At 37.2% G+C, this 21929-nt stretch overlaps 1 protein-coding gene across 6 annotated transcripts in view; it reads left to right on the top strand.

Annotated features, from left to right (window-relative positions):
* Positions 1-87: 87 nt before the first annotated feature.
* The window catches only part of PBLD (phenazine biosynthesis like protein domain containing), a 72202-nt gene continuing 50360 nt past the window's right edge, over positions 88-21929 (top strand). Inside the window, exons 1-9 of one of the 6 annotated variants that reach the window (XM_072930796.1) lie at positions 88-220; positions 2205-2304; positions 4003-4101; positions 4631-4740; positions 4883-4912; positions 5439-5527; positions 6619-6791; positions 7598-7660; positions 18532-18563. In XM_072930796.1, coding sequence (XP_072786897.1) covers positions 137-220; positions 2205-2304; positions 4003-4101; positions 4631-4740; positions 4883-4912; positions 5439-5527; positions 6619-6791; positions 7598-7660; positions 18532-18548 — 765 coding nt within the window. In that variant the 5' untranslated portion in view covers positions 88-136 and the 3' untranslated portion in view covers positions 18549-18563. The other 5 variants (XM_030275578.4, XM_030275579.4, XM_072930795.1 and 2 more) reach the window with 5 other exon arrangements.

Raw genomic sequence — 21929 nt, 5'->3', positions numbered from 1 at the left:
AGGAAGTGACGGATGGGGCCGCTGGCTCCGCCTGCCTCCCGGAAAGCATTAACTTGGAGTTGTGCTGCGGTTGGGTAAAACCCATGAGAGAGTACCTGGCAGAGCACAGCCTGCAGCTAAACAGGTGCACACGACAATGCAGATTCCAGTTATTACAGTTGATGCATTTACAAACCGACCCTTTTCTGGAAATCCTGCGGCAGTTTGTCTGCTTGAAAATGTAAGTTAAAAAAAAAAAACCCAACTATGGTTTGGGGTACTGCAAAGACATTTGTCATTCTGTACTTGGCCTGAGCACTCAGCACTCCATTAGACTTTGCTTTCTTTACTCAAGACATCTGTTTTCCAGACTTGTTTGCTGTGGCACAAGAATACAGAGAAATTAGCACAGGGGTGCTTTTTTTTTTTTTTTGGTCAAAACGATGTCATACAAGACAAAGTTTGAATTTTTTGTGGTCTGTTAAAAATATTTTGTTAAGGAATAGACTGGATTTATATTGAGTTAGAAGAAATTGCTTCATTTCTTCAAGAATAATTCAGAATAAAAATTCTGAAGAATTAAGAGGTATTCAGAGTGAAATCTGAAAAGTAACGCTGTAAAACAGAATCAGTACTCAGCAGAAATGGGTTTGGTTTTGGTGTGGGTTTTCTCCCTTTTTTTTTTTTTTTTTTTTGACTTTTTCCTGTTTCCCTGGAAAGACAAAGAGTGGGTATAGACCTGGATGTGAGTCTTTCACCATTAGTGTGTTGGGTTCAGCTTTAGGCAAGTTTAAACAGCTTTTATTGCTTCAGTGTTGCATGGTAGTTTTGGTGCAGTTGACACTAGTTATCCTCATCAGGGTGTTGTGAACAGTTGGTACTAATTGGTACCGATTCCTAACAAAAAGAATTATTAAGATGGATTAGAAACTTACAGGCCTTGTACTGTTTGTGTAGTAACTCCTGATAAAAATTGTAAATATGAAAATTTATCTAGAGTAGCCAATGGCAACAGCTTGTAATGCCAGTGTGAATCCTTTCCAGAGGTTCCTAAGTCTGTCTAAATCTCATATAACTTTGCCTACTTACCAGGTCAGACAAAGGTATGAGGGAACCTCTCTCTTCAGACATATTTTTGGCCCCATAAAAATCTAAATACTCTCAAAATGATTTCTGCATTAAAATTATGAGCTTCTAATTGCATTTTTAATACTAGTTTTACTTTATTGCGTCAAGATATTGTGAAGCCATCTTACTTGTATGATGATTTTGGGATGCAGATGTTTAAATTTTTCTACAGTTCCTGGAAGTAAAGCCTTTAGTGTGACAGCTAAAGTCGAGATCCTAATTCAGCATTTTATTCTAAGGCTGAAGAAAGTGTGATGCATCTATGCAAAACACCTATTCTCTGCTCCCTCCAGAGTCTCAGCAGATGCTTTACAGAGAAAATCAGGACAAATGCAGGAATGGCAAAGCCAGTCTTTCTGCGTTTCAGAGGTGCCACAGGATGGCAGTATTTCAATAAGGTTCCATGTTATTAAAAAAAAGGTTATTTTAATAACATTTTTACTGGTCTTTGTTCTGGTCTAGGATCTTTACAGTAACTGACAGAACTCTTCCTGAGATAAAGGGAATGTAACTGTCGTGTAAAATGTTAGAATGTTCTTTAACTGTGCAGAATTCAGTCTGCAAGTACAGCTCTGTGTACTAATCAGGTATTGGTTTGTAGCTGTAGTATGGGATTATTGGCTGAAAAGGGTTCGTTACTGAAGTAATTCAAGTTAAAAGGGTTTTTATCTCTCAGACTGGACCTGACCAGGTTCCTGTAGTACTTTGTTTCAGTTGAGTTTCAGCATTTGAAAGATCAGATTCTCAAAACTGGCCAGTCAGCATAACCGTGGGGAAAGAGCAGTGGGACATGGGCCAAGGAGAATGTTATACAATCCCTGGGCTTGGGTATCTTGGGATCAATGTCCACTGGCTTAAATCACAGGTGCTTAGTGTGATCCACTAGTTATATTTCTTTTTCTAGTTTGTCTCTTCTCAGTTCCTACTGAGGGAGCGTATTGTCTCACTTAAAGTTTTTTTACTCGCAGAGATTATTTTGAATTAAAACTGAACCTATGTTTTATTATAATAGAAAATTAAATTACTGTATTTGACAGAAAGTTTGATTCTGCATTTTTTTTGCCTGCTCTTGACTGAATTTGTTATGTCATCCCTAGGACCTGGATGAAGATTTGCACCAAAAAATTGCAACAGAAATGAACCTTTCAGAAACAGCTTTCATCAGAAAACTGAAACCTGGAGATGACTTTAGCAAAAGTTAGTGATTCTGCTGACAAGAAAACATCAGACAAATGCAGAATGCATTCAGACTTGCTCTGGATTAATTTTCAGCTGAATCAGTTTGCTGAATGTGCTCACTTGTGTGGTGGTGCAGGCCAAGGGGCTCCACTAGTCCACTAGTCCGGACTTAGATTCTAGGTTAAGGAGTCATGTTTATCATTTTGTTTTTTCATGGATTGTTCAGGGAGTAGGATTTTGTACAGTCTTTGTAATTGAAAATATTAAGGATAGGAGTAGTAGTAGTAACTATAGTTGTACTAGTAGTAGTAACTATAATTGCTTGCTCCTGTTAATATAATTAGAATTTATTTTAATTGCTTGGAGTAAGAAGTTACAATACTGTTCATTTTTCATGTTAGCACTTTGCCAGTATGTTTAACAGACTTATTTTCAAGTCATCCATATTTAGCAGCACACAAAATGCCAGCTTCTGTATCCTTATAATGCTTTTGGTACTAATGGGCTACTTTGTGGTCTCAGACCCACACAGCTACCCAAGGGGTGCACAGTTCTTTCAAAGGAATTTGGTCACTCAGCTACACCCGAGACTGTGCTCAGGGGCAGTGGGAGTGAACCAGGAACATCAGAATGTCATTTATCATCTGCTTCTGGAACACAGATTGGTCTAGTGAGGGCTCCTGGACACAGCGTATGTTTCTGCAGGCCTTCATGATCAGTACATTTCATTTAATGTTAATCAAAGAAAAAACCAAACCAATCAACTCTGTTATTTTAGGGACATGTGAATTTATGGGAGTACTTAATGTCCTCTCAGTCCAAGTGCAGCTGTATGTCTGGAGTGTCCAGGAGCTGCTCTGGGTCACGTTTGTCCCCACAAAGGCGTGCATGAATCCCTCGTGTCCCACTCCTGGCGCGGTTTCTGCTTGGAGCAGTGCGTGAGCAGCACGGAGCAGGCTCATGGCTGGGGCTGGCCAGCCCTCGCAGCACTTCACTCCTGGGGCCATTTGGTTCCACCACAGGGTTTTATTTGGGTTCTGTTTGTTTTGTTAGAGAGGACTGACTTTAATGCACGAACTTCCCATAGTAGTAATGACAAGACTGGTGTGGATTTAAAAAAAACCTATTTTGTTGTTTCACATCTTGTTGTGTTTGTATGGTAATTATTCACTTGAAATGCATTTGCAAAAGTTACAGGAAACCAAGTATCGTGCGTGTGTGTTCCAAATTTTTTAAATAGCAAATAGAAATATAATTTCTAGTGAAATGAAGGAGTAGTAGACATTAGAGGCTTTTACCAGTGTTTTAAGCAAAATAATTCATAACTGAGCTAACTTCAGTACAGGTTCTGTTATACCAACAAAACCATCTATGGCCTCTAGATGGTAACCTGGCCTGCAGCTGATACAGATCATGACTATGCCTCTGCAGGATTTCATAATACACATGGACACAGGGCCTTTATGTTCTAAATAAGACCTGTTAAGGGTGAAGAAAAATCTGTGCAGCATGCAGAGGTTGTTAACTTAATTCAAAAGGGATAGCTATTCTGAAAAATCAGTGCAAAATGGGTACCTAGAAGTGTGTTTAAGACCAAAATTGATTGCAACATGCATTTTGATTAACTGAAACATCATCACTCTATATATATTGAGATAAAATGAAGATACAGACTTCTTCCACTTAATAGCACTAAATAAATTTTATTTTTTCAAGGTTCCTGCTTTGGGCTCAGATGGTTCACCCCAGCCAACGAAGTTCCTCTCTGTGGTCATGCTACTCTTGCATCAGCTGCTGTGTTATTTCATGTACAAAGTAGGTTTACAACTATGCATTACTATATTTTTTTTAGAACATTTACTTCTAATTAGCATCTCTATTTTTTAAGATAAAGGCTTTAAAACATTCAGAACATCTATAGAACCCAAATGAAGATACCCTGGGTATCTTTCACTACTGCTCTGTAGTTACAAGGCTGTAGTCTGATGCCTACCCTCTGATTCCAATGCCCTGCTATTACTTTTGTGTAACGAAAGTGCTAAATAAGCAAATGTCATCTGGGAGAGGTACAGTAGGATTTGATGAATAGGGAATATTGCTCTTTCTGTTAAAAGGACATTCCCATTCATTCTAGGCAAATGCAGGAATGATTCCCTGACAATTGTTGTGCTTATTAGCCTCAACGGATTTATTTAGTTGGGCATTTTGCCCAGAATACAGTGCTGCTCTGGATATATTTGAGCTGTATAACTAACTGTTTCTGAATCTACTGAGCTACTCTAGGGCTATGATAACTTAGGTTAAAATTCTAATGTCTGATAATGTTGCAACATTCTCTCTCTAGAAAATACAAATTCAGTTCTCACATTTGTGACACTGAGTGGGGAATTAAAGGCCAGACACGTGAAAGATCATATTGTCCTGGACTTGCCACTTTACACAGCCTACCCCCAGGTTAGTCCAAATTCATGATAGGCTTTCAAGGAAAGTATGTATTTATATGTGTATGTCAGTATATGTGTCTGTCTGTAGTTGCATCGATGCCTACATATGTATTACAGTTTTTACAGTGCATCTATTTTTTTTTTTTCTTCAGGAACTTAAGGAAGTAGAAGAATTAATAAAGGTAAAAGAAGAATCCATCAGTTGTCTTAGAAAAACATTTGTACTAGCTTTGCTTATTTTTATGTATTAAAATGGCTAAAAAATGGTGACAAGGCACTGCTCAAATGTATTCCTGAATTTGAAACACCAAACTTCAAAGCTCTTCGTATTAACTCAGTAGGTCAGGGAGTGGAATTCTCCAGAGTACTGCAGCTGAATCTGTGTCTCCCATTTCCATTGACCAAAGTGTCAATATTTATTCTAATGGCATTTTCAGCCTTTTGTGTGCATAAGAGGGCAGTCTGTGTCCTTGCCCTCTTTGAGGTCCTGGATTTCTTCCCAAATAGATGTATGTGGGGCTTGTAACTCACCCATATCCATTCATGCACTTGGTGCATTTGCTTTTCTTGAATTTACTTGAGGGTTGCATGGAACATCTTGCATACGCCCTCTTCTAGCAGGGAATGTGCTCTACAGCAATGCTAAGGAAATAATATTTTATATTCAAGTGATTATGGGGTTTTTTCTGTCTCTGCATTTTCCCCCAGGCAGCTGTTGGTGACATGATTGTTCAAGATGTGCGTTATTCTCCTGACACAAAGAAACTCTTAGTCCGCCTCAGTGATACTTATGAAAGGTATATTACACTCTTTTAATTGTTTTAATCAAGAATGCAGACATTGAGTTGGCCTGTTCATTCCTTAAATACTAGGCTCTTTTATCTAGTTTTAAATCAGGTTGAGATAAAAACCTCTGATTTAAATTTCTGTGTAAAGTGGTTATCTTTTAATATGAGCTTATTGAAGCTGCAAAGCTGAGTAAGATCATTCTGAAATCTGTCTTCAAGAGATGGAGGTGTAGGAAACAGTTTTAATGATGGTGTCTTTTTCCTGTCCATCTGAGTCTAAAGATGATCCAGTAGCGTGGCAGGAAGCTGGGAGTCCTGCTTCAGTTCAGGGCACACTGACAGTATGCCAGGGATTCTTACTTCCATTGGACTGTAATCTGCTTACACATGCTTAACAGCACCATAAGTAGCTTTAGAGAGAAAATTCCAGATCAGATTGTTCCAAAGCATTTGTTAATCTCATCTGAATTTCATTGTTAATCCAAGTATATGATTTAGGTATATACTGCTGAAACATAACTTCCTTAATCAGGCCAAATTACTATTATTACAAACTTGAAGTTTGGCCTAACTAATGGTTAAAGTCTGGGGTAAGGGGGAAAAAGAAATATTCTTGGCTGAGTACTTAGTATTTCACTCTTTCAGACTGTTTTGTAGGGAGGTATCAGCCAGTTGTAGACCACTTTAGGATGCCATGCAGACTCGAATGGTGTTCGTTATTTGCCTGCTCTGAAAGGAGGTGGAGCACTTGGTACATTCTGTAGTGAGGCAATATTTCTTTCAATGACGAAAATATTGAAACAAGCTGTGATTTTTTTTTTTTTTTTTGTGGCTAATATTTCAGGATGCTTTGTTTTCAGAGATAAATAGGAAATGCATGGTTTGATGTTTTTTCTCTGCTCATTCACAGTGCATGAGATTCAAGGTGATTTTTCTGTCAAATACCATTGTGAGGACAATGCTAAGGGTCTTGTCTCCTCTAATATTTTAGGGCTTGTTTTGAATTGTAGAGAAGATGATTATTTATTTTTTCTTTTCAGTACTTACATTCATGTAAAATGAAGAATATGGTCTATTAAAATTTCATAACTATATTCAAGGTCTGTGTTGGAAAACTTGAAAGTGAGTGCACAACACTTTTTATCAGCTGAAAAGACAGGAAAAGTGAAAGGACTCATACTCACTGTTAAGGGAAATTCCAGTGGAAAGGGCCATGATTTTTACTCCAGATATTTTTCACCTTGGTATGGAATTCTGGAAGACCCTGTTACAGGTATGTGTTTGTATGATAAACGGCTCGTACTTTTGTTTCAGTTCAATTAAAAGGCTTTCATTGCAATTGTACTTTGGAGTCTCTTATAATACTGGTTTATATGGATAGCAAGAGTTCTCATTAAACAAAAAACTTTTATGACCGAGGCCAACTCATTCAGAAAAAAATCAAATCAACTTCTTACTGTTTTTAGACCAGATATTCTTGTGTCTTTTTCAGATAATTTCCCTCAAGTATTACAATTAGATGAAAGTGAGAGACTAGTTCAGTACTGGATGAATATTGCAGTGGAAATTTATATCCTCTTCTGTTGGTGTTCTTTTTTTGTTGTGCTTTGGATTTTTGTTTGGGTTCTTTTCCAATGCATTTCAGCTGAGATCTTCCCTAGTTTCATGACACTGCTGCTGTTCTCAGGCCTGTGAGAGCTCAGCTAGCTGCATGCTTAGGGCAGCAAGGCATGTTCCTGCCTGTTCTTCTGTGTTGCACTCTGTGTTGATGATTGCTGCAGGATGGTGTTCTTTGCTTAGGTACAATTTCATTATTATTCAGCTGAGTATTGTAGCTAGTGATGATGCCCTCACCTAGCAAGATTTCCTTTGAAGCTAGAAGATGTGGAAGTAATACTGCTTTACCATAAAAATTGAAATTATAAGGCCTTAAGTTCTGTCTGCTGTTCAAACTCTTAGGGTTTTTTACCCTAAACACGCATGGCACTTGATTTATTATATTTACATTTTGACTATGCTTTTTCTGTAAAGTAGTGATTATAATTTAATTCAGTACTTTGTTTTTCTATTCCTTTTAAGGATCTGCTCATGCTGTTTTAAGCAGCTACTGGTCAGAGCAGCTGGGGAAGAAAGAAATGCTTGGTAAGGAAATTGTTTAATTGCAAAGCTGTCATTTATGTAGATCTACTCACTAGAAAAGAAAAAGTTGTATTACTACTGTAATCCAAACTGTAGCAATAGCTCCTTATCCATTTCCTCAGGATGAATAGAATATTATGTAATATTTTGTGTGTGAGGTAATCTTTGAGAAATTGCTTTCTTTCTTATCTGCCACCATGACACATCATGCCCCAGGGAGTTTGAAGTGTTGTTTCTGGATCATAACTCTCTGCTGTCAGATTTTGATCTTGGCTTTTGGATTTTAGTTCTCATGGCCTTTCATAACTGAAGCTTGGGGTACCTCAGGGGATGTTAGAGTGTTTTGATTCAATCAATGAGATATGCTTATTAGATCACATTTTTGTTATTCAGCAAGAAACTTAAGAACATGGTGGAAAAAGCCAAGAGAAACTAATCTATGACAATGCTATAATGAGGAGGTGCTGGGTGGCTCCTTGCTTCTCCTGTTTCTAGTGCTTTGCCAGGGAACAGAAGAACAAGAGAAGCAATGTAAAATACCCTCATCCCCTACCTGGTTCTCCAAGAGGCGACAGGGGGCAATTCTGCATACAAGCCTTGGGTCACATTTAGTTTAGAACAGAGGTTGGATACTTGATCTAATAAGGTTCTTTGTCTATAAAAGTAAACACCTTTCCAAACAAACAGCTAGCCTGCTTATAAGCCTTTCTGTATCGTGTCAAATGAATCTCAGAATGGATTTTCTTCAGGATGGTAAGTCTTTAAAGGATCCACTATGAACAGGACCTTCTTCATCATGGACCAAAGAAAAGATTTAACATTCTGTCCTGAAGGTCTTGTATTTGCATTTACACCACACAATATCTTTGATAGCTTAAATAATGTTGGCGGGGGTGGGGGGGGAATCTCAACATATTTTCTGAAGATGAAAACTGTCTTTGGTAATATGTCATTATGGACTGACTGTTTCTCAGAAGATTTTCATATTTTTAGATGTTAATGTGGAGCTTAAACTCTGCATACCATCTGTAGACACTGCTTCTTTAAGTACTCAAATAGACTGGAATTCTGTCTGTACTTACAATTGACACTTTCTATCTGTTTTGCATTTTCATGTATTTTGTATGTACTGTCCCTATTCTGCTTTTAGATAAACTAGCTCAAGCAGCTAGGGCAATTGATACTGTAATCAGCTTCTCTGAATGTGTTTAGCACAAAAAAAAGTCCTATCTGTCCACAAGAAAGGTTTGTGGGTTTTTTTTGTTTTTGTTTTTTTTAAATTCATATTCTATGCCATATATGTCCTCAATCTTCTTCTGTGGTAGAAGTCATACAAAACTGTTTTAAATAGGACAAGTTAATTTAATGTATGTTTATGAGAAAATAACTTTTTCTTACATATCATATGTCTGTTTAAGAGGTATTGTGTAGTACTGGGCAAATTCTACTACTAATGAGATTATTTGGAAAAGATAGCTGGCATTCAAGGACATTCCATATCAGCAAGTAGTACTAAATAAGAACATCTTTGGACTTTTTAGAAATCTCTGGGGTGTCTTCTGTAATATCCGATGCTTTTTAATACAAGAATAAGGGAAGAATTTCTTCCATAGAATGAAGGATCTGTTCATTCCCAAATAGATTACATATAAAATAATATAAAAATGTGGAACATGAAATCTATTGTCAGATCTCTCTGGCTATTGAGGCCTTTAGGAGGAGGTCAGCTGCAGCTCTGCTGAAGCATCAGACTTAATTTCCTGTGTTTGGGTTCTCTTCCTACCCACCAACTACAAAGAGAATTTTCCAGTCCTTTCACAAGGTGAAATACTTCATGGTCTTTTCTTGAAGCTGGGTCCATGCCCTTGATGTTAAGCTGCTTGTTCAAATCAGGGTTTTGTATCAGTCCTTGCCTTTCTTTCATTTGAGGAGTCTCTGGAATGTATACAAATTATGATCTCTCAGATGTATAGACTTTCACAGTTTCTAGTGAATGCAGTGTAGAACAACTGTCTGGGTATCCAGCACTTCACACTGTTGTCATATTTCTAAGGTAACATTTATAAACATGCATAAAGAATTCCATGCAACCAAACAAATTAGAGAGGACTTCCCTAACGATTGTGATGAGAAAGGGCTTATCCAGGATAGTTTTTATCTCGGTTTAAGCTAGAGGAGTCTTGCTATACCAGTTTACTTGGGACAACTGTATTTATTTGTGTGAAAATTTGTTTCTTGTTACTGCCTTTAACTTCTCTGATTCCAGTTCGGAACAGGTTTATAGCATTTAAGGGTTGTTTTTTTGGGGTCAGAAACGATACAAAATTACCACCAACATTACCAACAACAACAAAACACATAAAAAGACAGAAGAAACTTTGTTAAGGTACAATGAATCTAACTGTATTTAAGTTTTTGCTAATCCGAATTTTCATGAAGTCAAGAGTTTTCATCTTTTCCAAGTAATCCCAACACACAGATTGACAACATCAGATTTGTGCACAAGTGTAACATTTCTTCAGAGGAGAGGTGTTTCCTTCCATCAATCACCAGATATGTCCACCTTTTTTCTTACGATAAAAAAAAGTCTTAGAGATCTTCACTTGAGTTAAGGAACAAATGCATTCCACTATAGGATTTAGAAATTCAAACAAAATACTAGTGGTGTCTTAAAAGAGATATTATTACAAGAGTGTCACTTGTTCCTGAGTTGATGTCATTTTGATGACATTATGAAGAAAAACCATTAGTCCTTAAATTCGTTAAGCAGGGGTCAGTGAGGCTGGTAAGAAGCTCCAGAACAACAGGATAATGTTTGTACAAGGGCACCAGCTTATGTGTGAATGCAGGGGTGTGATACTGTGATAGCAGCTTACTCAACCTCCCTGGTCTTGTGGCTGCTCCCAAACTTTCCTGTGTGTCAGCTTAACCACTGTGAGGTCAGCTGTTAGATGTTGTTTGTACAGTTGTACATTGTTTTAATAGAAAATACGTATAAAATCCATGTATAGGAGGAGGTATTCCTGGTGAATACAGGCATGGAATAGGCGTGCAACAACTTTATGATCTAAAAGGTGAGTGTGCTTCAGAGATGCCTGAATGCCTCCAGAGGCTGTTAAATGAAATCCTCTAGGTATTGAAATGTTCCATGCAAGCCTGTTTACTTTTGGACATAGCATGTCAGTGCTTTTGTGTAAGAGAAGGAATAGATCGAGTATTATTTTCATATAAGCTTGTCTAAAAATTTCTTTTGTGAATTATTTTTTGTTTTTCTTCTACTTTGGAAGTTTCTTTAAAAGTAAAATAAAATGAACCAATATCAAAACAATCTTAGTAATCCTGACATGAAGGAGCTAGAGTTTGGACATTTAAAGAAGAAAAAACTAAACCAAACCAACCTTTGAAAAGTTGAAATAATTAATCTCTTTTATTTCAATCTGCTATCATGTGGGAGTGGAAGAGCTTAGGTGTGTCTCCATATCTGGCAATAATAATTGATCAATTTTAGCTGGCCTGAGTCTTTTAGGAGTCTAAAATAGTCAGTTAAAGCATTACTCCATTCATAAGTGATGTTCTGACAAGTTAAAAACAACCCATGGTTCTATAAATGGAAAAGAACAGAAAGTATCAATGTCAATCTCTAAATAGCTCCTGTTTCCACTCTTTCAGAGTGTTTGCTTTGTCTGAGAATCCAGTCTGATCAAAGAAGAGCTTTCTTAGCAGCAGTGCCTGAGAAATAGTTTTAAAGCATACAGCATATATGCCATCAGAGAGCCTGTGCTCTGCTGGGATCTGAATACAATCTCTACCCAATTTATAAATTGTGCGTTGGAGAGGAAAAATGTGCCCTTTAGCTTTGGACAACTTCTGGAGCAGTTAGGAAGTTTGTTGACTAAGGAGACTGAACATTATTGCCTCTTCATCCATTTAGAGCCTTTCACAAAAGCAAGACTGCTTGAAACCCAAACCTTTTCTAAATGCCATCTGAATGAGACCATTTTCTTGTCTAAATGAGACTGCTCAAATGAGTTAGAGACTCCACATGCTAGGTGAACATCATCCCAACTGTGTACAGCTCAACAGTTCAGGCAAAAGCTTGGTTCTCTAAAGAATTACAAGCAGAAGTCTGTTTCTATTTCAGGTTTATCCAGTTGTATTAAATTATATCTTCAATATTCTATAAATCAATATCTGTTGCATCCTGTGTAAGAATTTGGTGTCAGTTTCTGACAGCTTAAGCAGCATCTATGTTTCTTTGTAGACTTTTCCCACTGCCTTTGTGAGTTTGTTACCATTTAGCCAGGCACATTCTTTGAATGCAGTATCAACTTTTGGTGTTCAGTACCAGTAAAATGGTTATTCATTCTTATGCAGGTAACTCTTGGTGTTCTTCCTTCTTCACTCCAAAAACTGTCCCATGAAGGGAGAATTCAAGACTTCTTAGATACATGGAAGAAACTTAATTTGCTACAACAAAGCAAACTACCTCTCCCTTGTATTAAGTAGCAGTTGTATCAGACTCAATAGGCAAGGTCTAGTTGGAAATACACCCTCAGCTGACCTTCATCTCTAAAGGCAATTCATCCAGGGTGTCCCTGTGCACTGTTTGCCCTGGTGCTGCTTGCTTTCTGGAGCCAGAAGCCTCCTTTCCCTAAGTTTTTATGGATTTCTTAATAAATTGTGATACACACTAGTTTTTTGACTCTGGGTTCTTGTTTCTGTTTAGCTTTTCAATGTTCCCGCCGTGGAGGAGAGTTGAAGATTTCTGTGCGCAGTGATGGAAGAATTGACATTGCAGGGCAAACTGCTATTGTACTAAAAGGAAACCTGACTTTCTGAAAGAAATGGCACTAATCTCCCTCTTCTCTCACTAATCACTAATGACTGATTTTTTGTTACTCTGATTATGTTCATTTTATTTCAGCTCTAGGCACTGAATTACTACTGTTCTCAAAAGTCTTTGATTACTCATTGGCCATTTAAAAAATTGCTTGAAAGTACTCACTTCTGATCTTCAAGATCCTTGGTATTCTTCACTTCCATCTTGCCACTTCCTATGTACACTGACCAATGAAAATGTTCAACTACAGCTATCTTGTTTTTCTGCTTTTAAAATATTCTTCTCTCTGTTTCCAAACTCCATGTTAAAATTCCTTGCTGCTTCCTGGATTAAACTGTAAGCATCTGTTTGATAATCAAGCTTTTCCCATACGGATAATTTTTCACGAAATCTGAACTAATTTTTTTAAAAAATTATATTTTTCAGCTATATATGGAAATGCCGGCCATGTTCTTTAACTTACTTGAATTAAAATATATAAAAATGTAAATGGTTTATAAATGTGCCTTGTGGTTCTCTTTTATGAACAGTATTTTTCAAAGTTGAATGGTATTGTCTTTGATCATAGCACTGCTGCTTGGTAAATACCTTTAATTAAAGGTTCAGAAGAAAGATTTAACAGATTGACCTTGTGATGCACATAAAGCTGATTAAGATCTGAAAGAAAACTTTATTGCTTACAGCAGTGTCAATTATTTTTCAAAACCTGAAAATTTTCTCCTAAACTGGAAGTTTCTTCTATGATCTTCATGAAGTGTAGTGCTCCAGATTTTGTCATCATGATGTGGTCTTTCACTGGATTTGCTAGGAATATGGAACTTTCAGTTACTGTAGCTAAAACTGTTTTCCCTTTCAAGTCACCTCTCTCTTAAGCTTTGCTTTAGTTCTTTGTGATATTTCAGGGTGATATGTTTTGAATTCAGAAGACAGTCTAATACTATGGGAACAGTTGGATGTCATGCCGTTAGAAATCATCAGGAACTTAGTTGTGCCAAGTTCCCTTTTTTCCATTTATTTTTAATTTTATCAGAACTTGTTAGTTACATCTTACTTAAGTCCAAGTAGCTGGACAAGTGAGAGTGTGAGAATCTTAATTTAAATAGAAAGTTCTATCTCCTGCAGCTACAAAGAACATACAAAAAATGTGATTTAAGTGCACTACTCAGCTCATGGGGTAGGTGGCAAGCAAAAGGAGTCTCCAAATGAAATGCACGTTCTCCTGTATTCAGTCTTGCTGAAGTTGGTGGAGCTGCAGTCGGATTTATAGACACGGACTCGTGATTAGGTGCAGATCATAGCTGTGGTGGCAGCACGGCTGCTTTGGCAGCTTTGGCCCTGGCCTCCTCTCCCCAGGGCTCAGATTGTTCCCTGGCTGCAGGGGAGGTGCACCTTCTAGAGCAGCAGTGCTGCTGCATTTCATTCTTCCTGCTGGCTTGGGCAAAGACTGAATCTGACCCATAATCAGAGAGGCTTGTGGAAAAAGCCTTCCTTAGGAGTATAAGTGAACTAAAGAACCAGTTATTGTTCACCCATCCTCATTTAACAAATAGGCAGTACAATAATTTCTTTTACTCAAGAGGACTAATAATGAACAAGGCCCATACATTTCAAAGATACTTGTTAGCTAAATTTCCTGACCAAATGAATATCTTTGCTGCCTAAAGCATTTTTTTAATTGTTTACTACTACTTTGTCTCTATTTCTTTTCAGGATAGAAAAATCACCAGAGCTCAGGTGGGAGGCTATGCAGTAATGTGTTTGTAATCAACATATTAGTTAATCAGCCATGATTTATTAATGATGAATTAATTATACCTGATTGTGCAGTTCTGCTGCCTAAATGAATCTTTAAAGGAGTTATTTTATTAATCATCATTGTCTAATTGCAGACATTTACAGAAAGATTGCTAATTAAACATGCAACCATATGGAAAACAAGTAAGGCTGCTGAGAGTGGAAAGAAAAACAGCACTTATTTTCTGAGGAGCAACTTTATTCTCATGAAATATTGTGTAGCTGACCTGGTGATCCTGATTATTCACTAAGACTTATTTTAATATATTGCACATGTTCACTTAACAGTAAAGGAAGTCAGTTGTGATAAATTTTGTCTTCCAACATAAAAAATAGGTTACAAACTTAAAGTAATATTATTTAGAACTTGTTTCACATCTTTTTGCAAAGGATTTGTTTATGGTGCAGAAGATTTGGAGAACTGTTTTGTGCTGCTCTCTTAATTAAGACTGGTGGCATAGAGATGTATTGAACCAAGAGCAAATTACATGAAGGGAAATACAATTCCAAAAATTCCTGTGCACTCAAGTGTTATGTATTGTGAGAGTGTCCAACAGAAGCTTCAGGACACTGTAAGGCTGGAGTAAATTCGTGGCTAGATCCAACAGCCCGGACATGAACATTTAAATGCCCTTTTGCTTATTTTGGTTCTTTGCATGTTCCTCTGCAGAGGCACAGCTCATGTCGGGGTCGGGAGAAAAGCCCATAGCCTTGAGAAAGGAAGCAAAACAGGAAACTTTAGTGAGCAACAGAAACCATACAAATTTATTGATATGGAAATGAATGTAGAGCTAAAAGGGATGTAAAGAAAATGGGAATAATTTAAGAAGCCATTTAACAGGTTTGCTTAAAGGAGTCATGAAAATACTTTCTATTTCTTTTGCATTATTTAGAGGAGAATAGACAGAAAACATACATTAAAAGTTGTTACTAAATTTGGAAAGTTTTGCAAGAAGAGGAGATTAAGGACTTCATGAATGTGCACACAGCAAGAGGTCATAGAAAGTAGCCATGTGTTCCATGAGGGATGGGAAGGGAAATTAGCAACAGATGAGGCAGTTCTTTCTGGGAAAGGAAAGATTTCTTTGTCTCAGTATTCATCAGAGTGACAGGGAAAGATGCTGGGAACAGAGGGAACCTTCCCAGAAGTAAAATAAAAAAACCAAAAAAACCTAAATTAAAATAAAGGGTGATGCTTGGTCAGGTAAAAATTAAATTAGTTCAATTAAAAACTGAAAAACCTGCCAATTAAGCACATTTTATTCTCACATCCATTTTTTCCCCCCAAGGATTAAATCTGTCTTGAAATTAATTAAGAGACTTGAACAAAAACACAGAACAAGGGATTTTTCTCAATTGCTGAGTCACTGTCCTTTTATTTCCTGATGTTTACTGCAAACCATAAATAAGAATTTCCAAAGAAGAGGAAAGTGGAAGAACTAAACCGAGGCTATGACCAGATAGTCAATAGTGTGTATGGGGTTTTTTTCCTAGGGAGTTGGTTTTAGACAAAGACATTTAGATTTAATGTCTGAAGCAGAATATGAAAAAAATAAACATTTCTAACTCTATTGGTTTCTTCAGTGAGATGTGTACTTTGACTTGGGTTTTGCCTTACTGATTGGGAAAGAAGGATATTCCTTGGGTTTTAATGCTGTGATTCATATTAAGCCCAAGGTTTATTCACATTGCAGCGTTCTGTGACTTTTTTGGTGATACACCCAAACCAGGAAACTGCTTTCTGATATATCATTTTTGTCCTGGTAAGAGTTACAGGTGGGTAAAATACATCAGGCAAACTCAAGGAAAATTCCCCAGAAGATTTGTAGGATTATGAAGAGGCAGAGGTTTTAAGGAGCTGAAGGAGGTGTGTGAGGAGCAGGAGGTGTAATGTCTGTGTGGAGGCTGGAATGTGAGCACCTTGCAAAGACACTTTGGATGATGTGGGAGTCAGGCTGCGAGATGCTGGGCCTGAGAAGAGATAATGTGATAAGAGGTTGTAGTAGAGCTGGAGCAGGGTGTGAGGTGCAGCAAAGCCAAGAACCTGAGTTTGAATTCAGATATATTCTTTACTGACCTTTGCTGTGCTTTGGAGCCAAACCAGAGTGCCCATCCTACCAAGGTGGGAAATTCCAGCTGGAATTCTTGAACTTTTTTCTGTTTTGGAAAGCTTTCTTTCTCCATAATTAGTTATGGCTGTAAACAAAAATAAATTAGAATCTTCATGACTAGAATAATTTCAGTCACCCTTATTTGGGAAGAAATGGCTCATTTCTGAACAATATAATTCTGTTTTAAGAACAGACTTTTGAGCTTTTTTTTGTTTACATGTAGTGGCTTTCTAAAGATGTGTCTGGTTGACTTCCATATTGAACATCACAGCCGCTTTTCTTAACTGTATTTTTAAGGATTATGGGCATTAAAACTTTCCGGAACCTTTCAGCAGTCAGTTAATAGCAAAAATGAACTAAGTACCCTCTTAATAACAAACTGCAGGCACTTTTTAATAAAGTTACAATTTCAGCAGAAAAAAAAGTAGATTAAAAGGAAACACCTGCTCCTGTAAATTACTATGCTGCAGGTACCAACCCAGGAGACTCTGCAGATGGTTCTGTATTTGCAAACCTGACCTTACCACCCCTTCATCAATCTCTCACCGATTGATTCTCTCCAGAGCAGAACACACCATATCCCATGGTACTAGAAGACACCTTTGAATTAAATTAGTTCCAGACAGAATTGCAGTTAATTGGTATTTCTGTTTCATTTTTGGAAGTTCTTAACAAAGGATTTTATTGTCTTATCAAGCACTAGCACTGACTGAAGAACAGTACAGCCAGTTCCAGGAAGAGCTCCAAAGGGAACTGTACTTTAGAAGGTGATCTTTTCTACATTCCTGCCTGATTGGGAGTATGGATTAAATTGTGCTATGCCCTAGGATTTTGAGATGGGCAAAAACACAGTGGGATCTTGATCCTTAGAACAGTACAATATTAATTTATTGCTTCTGTTAGGCTTTCCTGCCAGCCAAGGAAAAGCAGGAGATGTCTTAAGTTCTGTGTGTTTGTTTCCTCTCCTCAATTGTTTCAGGCATCTTGTTGTTTTAATGAGACCTGGCACTGATTATGCCAGTCTTTCCTTAGCTAGGAGACATTTCCTTACATGGTTCTTCCAACTGGGCCTGTGCAAAGGCCTTGTACAATTTATTGAAACTCTCTTGCTTTGGGGGAGGAAACATTAACACCCTGTCTGGAAAACAGCCTTGCTTGAAAAAAGTAGAGACAAGCTCGTGTCCCTGTTCAGTCATACATACATGTTCCTGTTTTGTCATCCATATTTCTCAAAAGTTTTCCTAGTGTTTGTCTTCAAAAGCATCCCTAATTCTTCAAACCAATAGCAATTTCATCAGAGGCACATTTTTCAGTGAGTCTGAATTACACAAGTATAATTATTACTGTGCTCAGACTTTTTTTTCTCTAGATTGTAGGGAAATAAAAAGTAATACATATCTTTTTGCTTCTCAATTATACGTGAATAAGGTCAGCTGCAACAGAAATAGAGCTGCCTTCCTTCATTTTCTGTAGGAATTAAAGTCCACAAGTAGTTGACATAAACAATGATGTATGCAAGGAAATGATTATGTAATTTATTTTGTATGGAATGAAGGAAACTTGTATAACTGCAGTGGCAGAAAATATTTCTGTAAAAAATTAGAACTCTTAGTTTGAAATTTACACTGTGATAATAATTAAGTTCCACTACTATAATAATTGACTTTTCCATCCTTGAGTTTGTAGAATTTAGAAGAAAACTCCACTGAAATCTGATAGAATGCTGACTTTCAAGACTCTTGAAATCCTGAAATAACAAGGACTGAAGAGAAACAATTAGCTTCATGGGAGAAAAAAGCAAATACCTAGCTTTTAGATATCAAATGTTCCGTCCTTTTGATGTGTACATGGAGTGCAGTAAGATTTTTGCTCTCCTAGCCATGGCTTATCACTGTATTCTATTGTACCTGATGGGAAACATTGTCCTTTGTGCATTCGGAGCCAGCATTAACTATTAGCAGGCACGACATTAAGTGTTTCTTTATTCACAACTGCCTTTCCTGGTAGCTTTTACAATACACCCGTCACATCCAATTCGTTAGAGCTCACAAATGTGACACTTGGGAGAGCTGAAAATCCGAAACATCAAATGTTACCATGTGCCTAACTAGAACGTCTTAATCTTTTAGAATTGCCTTTCTTTTGATGGGGAAACCTCTGTGGCGTCCTGCTGTCCATCCAGACAAAAGAGCAGATGTGGAATATGAGTGTGTGCGTGGGCGCTCAGCTGTCTGGGCAGGGTGCAGAGCAAGAGAGCTCCAAGAGTTCCTCCTTAATTTGGAAAGCAGTAATTGCAACATCAGCCCTTAGTATAAATGTTTACTTAAAGTGATTGAGGATTACTTAATTTGCATAAGTTAAATTATAAAGTAAAAATCTAATGGTAAAGTACAATAAAATTGAAGTGAGATCTATATATATAGATTGTATATTTTAAATGTGTGTGTGTATATATATATATATATACCAATTTGTTTTAAGGTTTCCTTTTCTTTTACTCATATACTTGATTCTTGCCATTTTTGTGTAAGTTTCAAATTTCAGCAGATAAAGATAACTTTACTGTAGAGTTTTTTTTTAAAAAGCAAGTAAAACTGGGCTTATGGAAAATGTAAAGATTGAACACACGTCCTCCCAACTGAGGTGAAGACTCTGCTTTCATGAACAAGGCTCTGCTTTCATGAACTTTGTAGTTCACAGCATTATGCACTGCAGTCCTGGACAACCAAACCTTATGGCTATTTTTGCCTATGGATGCTGGATTAGTCCCATTCGCTGCAATAGGATTACAGAAACACGTGAAGTTAAGCATAAATTGGAAATTACTATACAGAACATCAAATTAGAGTTCTCATTTTCTTTCATAGTGGTATTTTTGTGAGACTTTTCATCACTTAACCTTCTAAAACATTTTCATGGAATATTTATGTGACAATTCTTAAATATTTCTAAAAGAAAAGAAACCGAATCTGCAGCAGTGTATTTTAAAATATAGTATAACCGTATGGACATACAATATTTAAAATGCCATAAGAGTGGATTTTTGATTTACATAACTGAATACATGAAATCTGAATTATATATATCAAAAGCATTTGATCTATTATTTAAATAATTACACTGATTAGATATATATTATTCTGCATTTAAATAATTTAACTGATTATATGTATTCTATATGTATTTTATAGATACATATTTAAATAGAAGTGCCTAGAAGAAGGCACTTAGCTGAGAAAATGGAATTGAAAACATTTTGCTGGATCTGTTATTGAGAGAATTCTTCTCTCTCATTTTTGACAGTTCAGATCCTTGAAAATGTTACTGAAAATGCTTTCACTTCTTATTTGTACGTATTTCCTTGGTGGTTATATTTACATTCTGTATTTCTTGAATGCAAAAGTGAAAGTTAAGAAAGCTTCCAAACAAATATGTGGGCTGCATGGCTCTTACCCCAGAAATGCTCATGTGAAGTGCTCTGGAAACTGATAGGAAGTACATTTATGTAACAGTTTTGCAAATATATAAAGTGAAGGATAATCGACAAAAGTCTCATTTGTGTAACAGCTTTGACCCATTAGGGGCTTTTAAATCATGCATCACTGACTTCGGGGTTGCTGTTGTCAAGCTACTTACAGATCCTAGTTAAATCAAGCATTTTGTATTTTTGCCCTCATTCACTTTTGTTTACCAGCAGGAGACAAAATATTTAATTAGTTTTGGGGCATTTCTAATCTCCTCTGGGCCAGCTCCAGCCACAAAGCTGGACGCCACTCCCAAGTTAATTCCAGCCAGGCTGGCCCCTCCACTACAACATATGGGTAACCTCTGAGCCTTTAGCAAAAGTTGCAACTGAACTATGAGAGGGGTGGGACCTCCCCGCTGGGAAAACACTGCCACAAAGCAGAAAGGGGCCAGCGTCACCAGTGCAGGTCAAGGCAACACTTAGACCAAACAGCATCTGGCAAACTGTGCCATGTAGAAATCAATGAGAAGCAGGGCGCTGGGCAGTAATTTAATGCCTGTTTACACAAGAAAATAACTCCTGAAGTGAAAAATGATTTTATAAAAAGCTTACAGCATCCTTTGGCATCACTCTCTCAATTTTTCCTTGTAGTTTTATTACTCACTGAACTATAGCACGGTCTATACATGATTTTGTTTTGAGCAAGCAACATTAACTATAACATTAATAATTTTTTTGGGAGATGAGTAGTTTTGACAGTCTTCTTTCTAATTGGCTAGGAGCCAGCTGTATAACTGTAATTCATTTCCAAGGTGCACTACATTCTCTTCTCCATGTTACAAGAATCAGTCAGAGGGCTTCAGAAGAAATAAAACAAAGTTCCTGATCTTTGGGACTTTGTGTTCCTGCCACTGCAAACTGTTGCAACTCAGTCCACTTGAAACCTTCCCATGTTTTATTATTGTCACTTTCTATTCCTGCCTGTATCTCTGCTTATATCTCATCTTGTGGCCCTTGTTTTTCCCCATTCTCTTTTATCACTTTTCTCTTTGCCCTGAAATTCCAGGTGCTGCTGGCTAATATTGTAAAGAGACTGCCATTCAATTCAGTGAGATTACTTAGGGCTGAATATTAAATATTAAATATTAGATGTTCATGGCAATAGAGAGTATATTTTATCCCACACAGAGCTTCTTCCTTGTGTACTTTTCTGCTTCTCAAAAATGAGACCATTCTCTACTGGCTTTTGTTTTTTGTCTACTTGTCAGGAAGTATTTCTGTTTTCAACAATTTCAACACTCATTTTCATCCTTAAACTACCTTGTATTGTTCTGCACATTCATTATTTCTGTACTTGGAGTGAAGCAGGTTGAAAAGTTTTTACAGTATAGAAACTACACAAGTCATAGTGTCCCATGAGTGGATTGCAGCACTCATTTCCATGTCTCCTTGGGTTTTGTGGCAACAGGTGCAGGGAAGATATCAGCTTCAGTCTGAGATCTTTATGCCTCTTGATAGAGAATAGACAACAGAGAGTGACTTTTCCCTGTAGGAAAGAATTGAGAAAGCAAATGTTTTTGGTGGTAGGAATAAAAAAGTGAATGTTCAGAGTGGCTGTCATTGGTCTCGTCCTCTGGACAGTTGGCATGTGAGGGAAAAAACCTCACCAGAAGTGAGATGGACTAGCTGTTCATGTCTGGGGAGAGAAATGGTGCTTTTACTTAGGGAGTAAAAATTATGTAGAAATGTTTTAATAAAATAGGATGTAATTCAGTAATAAAATGCTGCAATTTTTTCCCTACTTTTGAAGTACACCAAACTCCTTGTTTGACCAAAATCTGCATATGCAAGCTGTTTTTTTTGTTTGCTTGATTGTAAGTAAGATTTTTTCTGATGAGGTATTTGGGAAACTCAGTGGGAGCACATTCTTACACTCCTTTTTGATACCATGACACACCTTTTATATCTCCCTTTCTCTGCTCCTCTTTTTCCCCTCAAGAGTAAACAGAAAGCTCCACTCCTGTAACAGCTCTCTCTTCCATAGGCTGTGATTAAGTCAGT

The sequence above is a fragment of the Taeniopygia guttata genome, chromosome 6, assembly GCF_048771995.1.
Source record: "Taeniopygia guttata chromosome 6, bTaeGut7.mat, whole genome shotgun sequence".
NCBI lineage: Eukaryota > Metazoa > Chordata > Aves > Passeriformes > Estrildidae > Taeniopygia > Taeniopygia guttata.
Note: the sequence above shows the minus strand (reverse complement) of the source record. Positions and strands in the feature narration are given on the sequence as shown.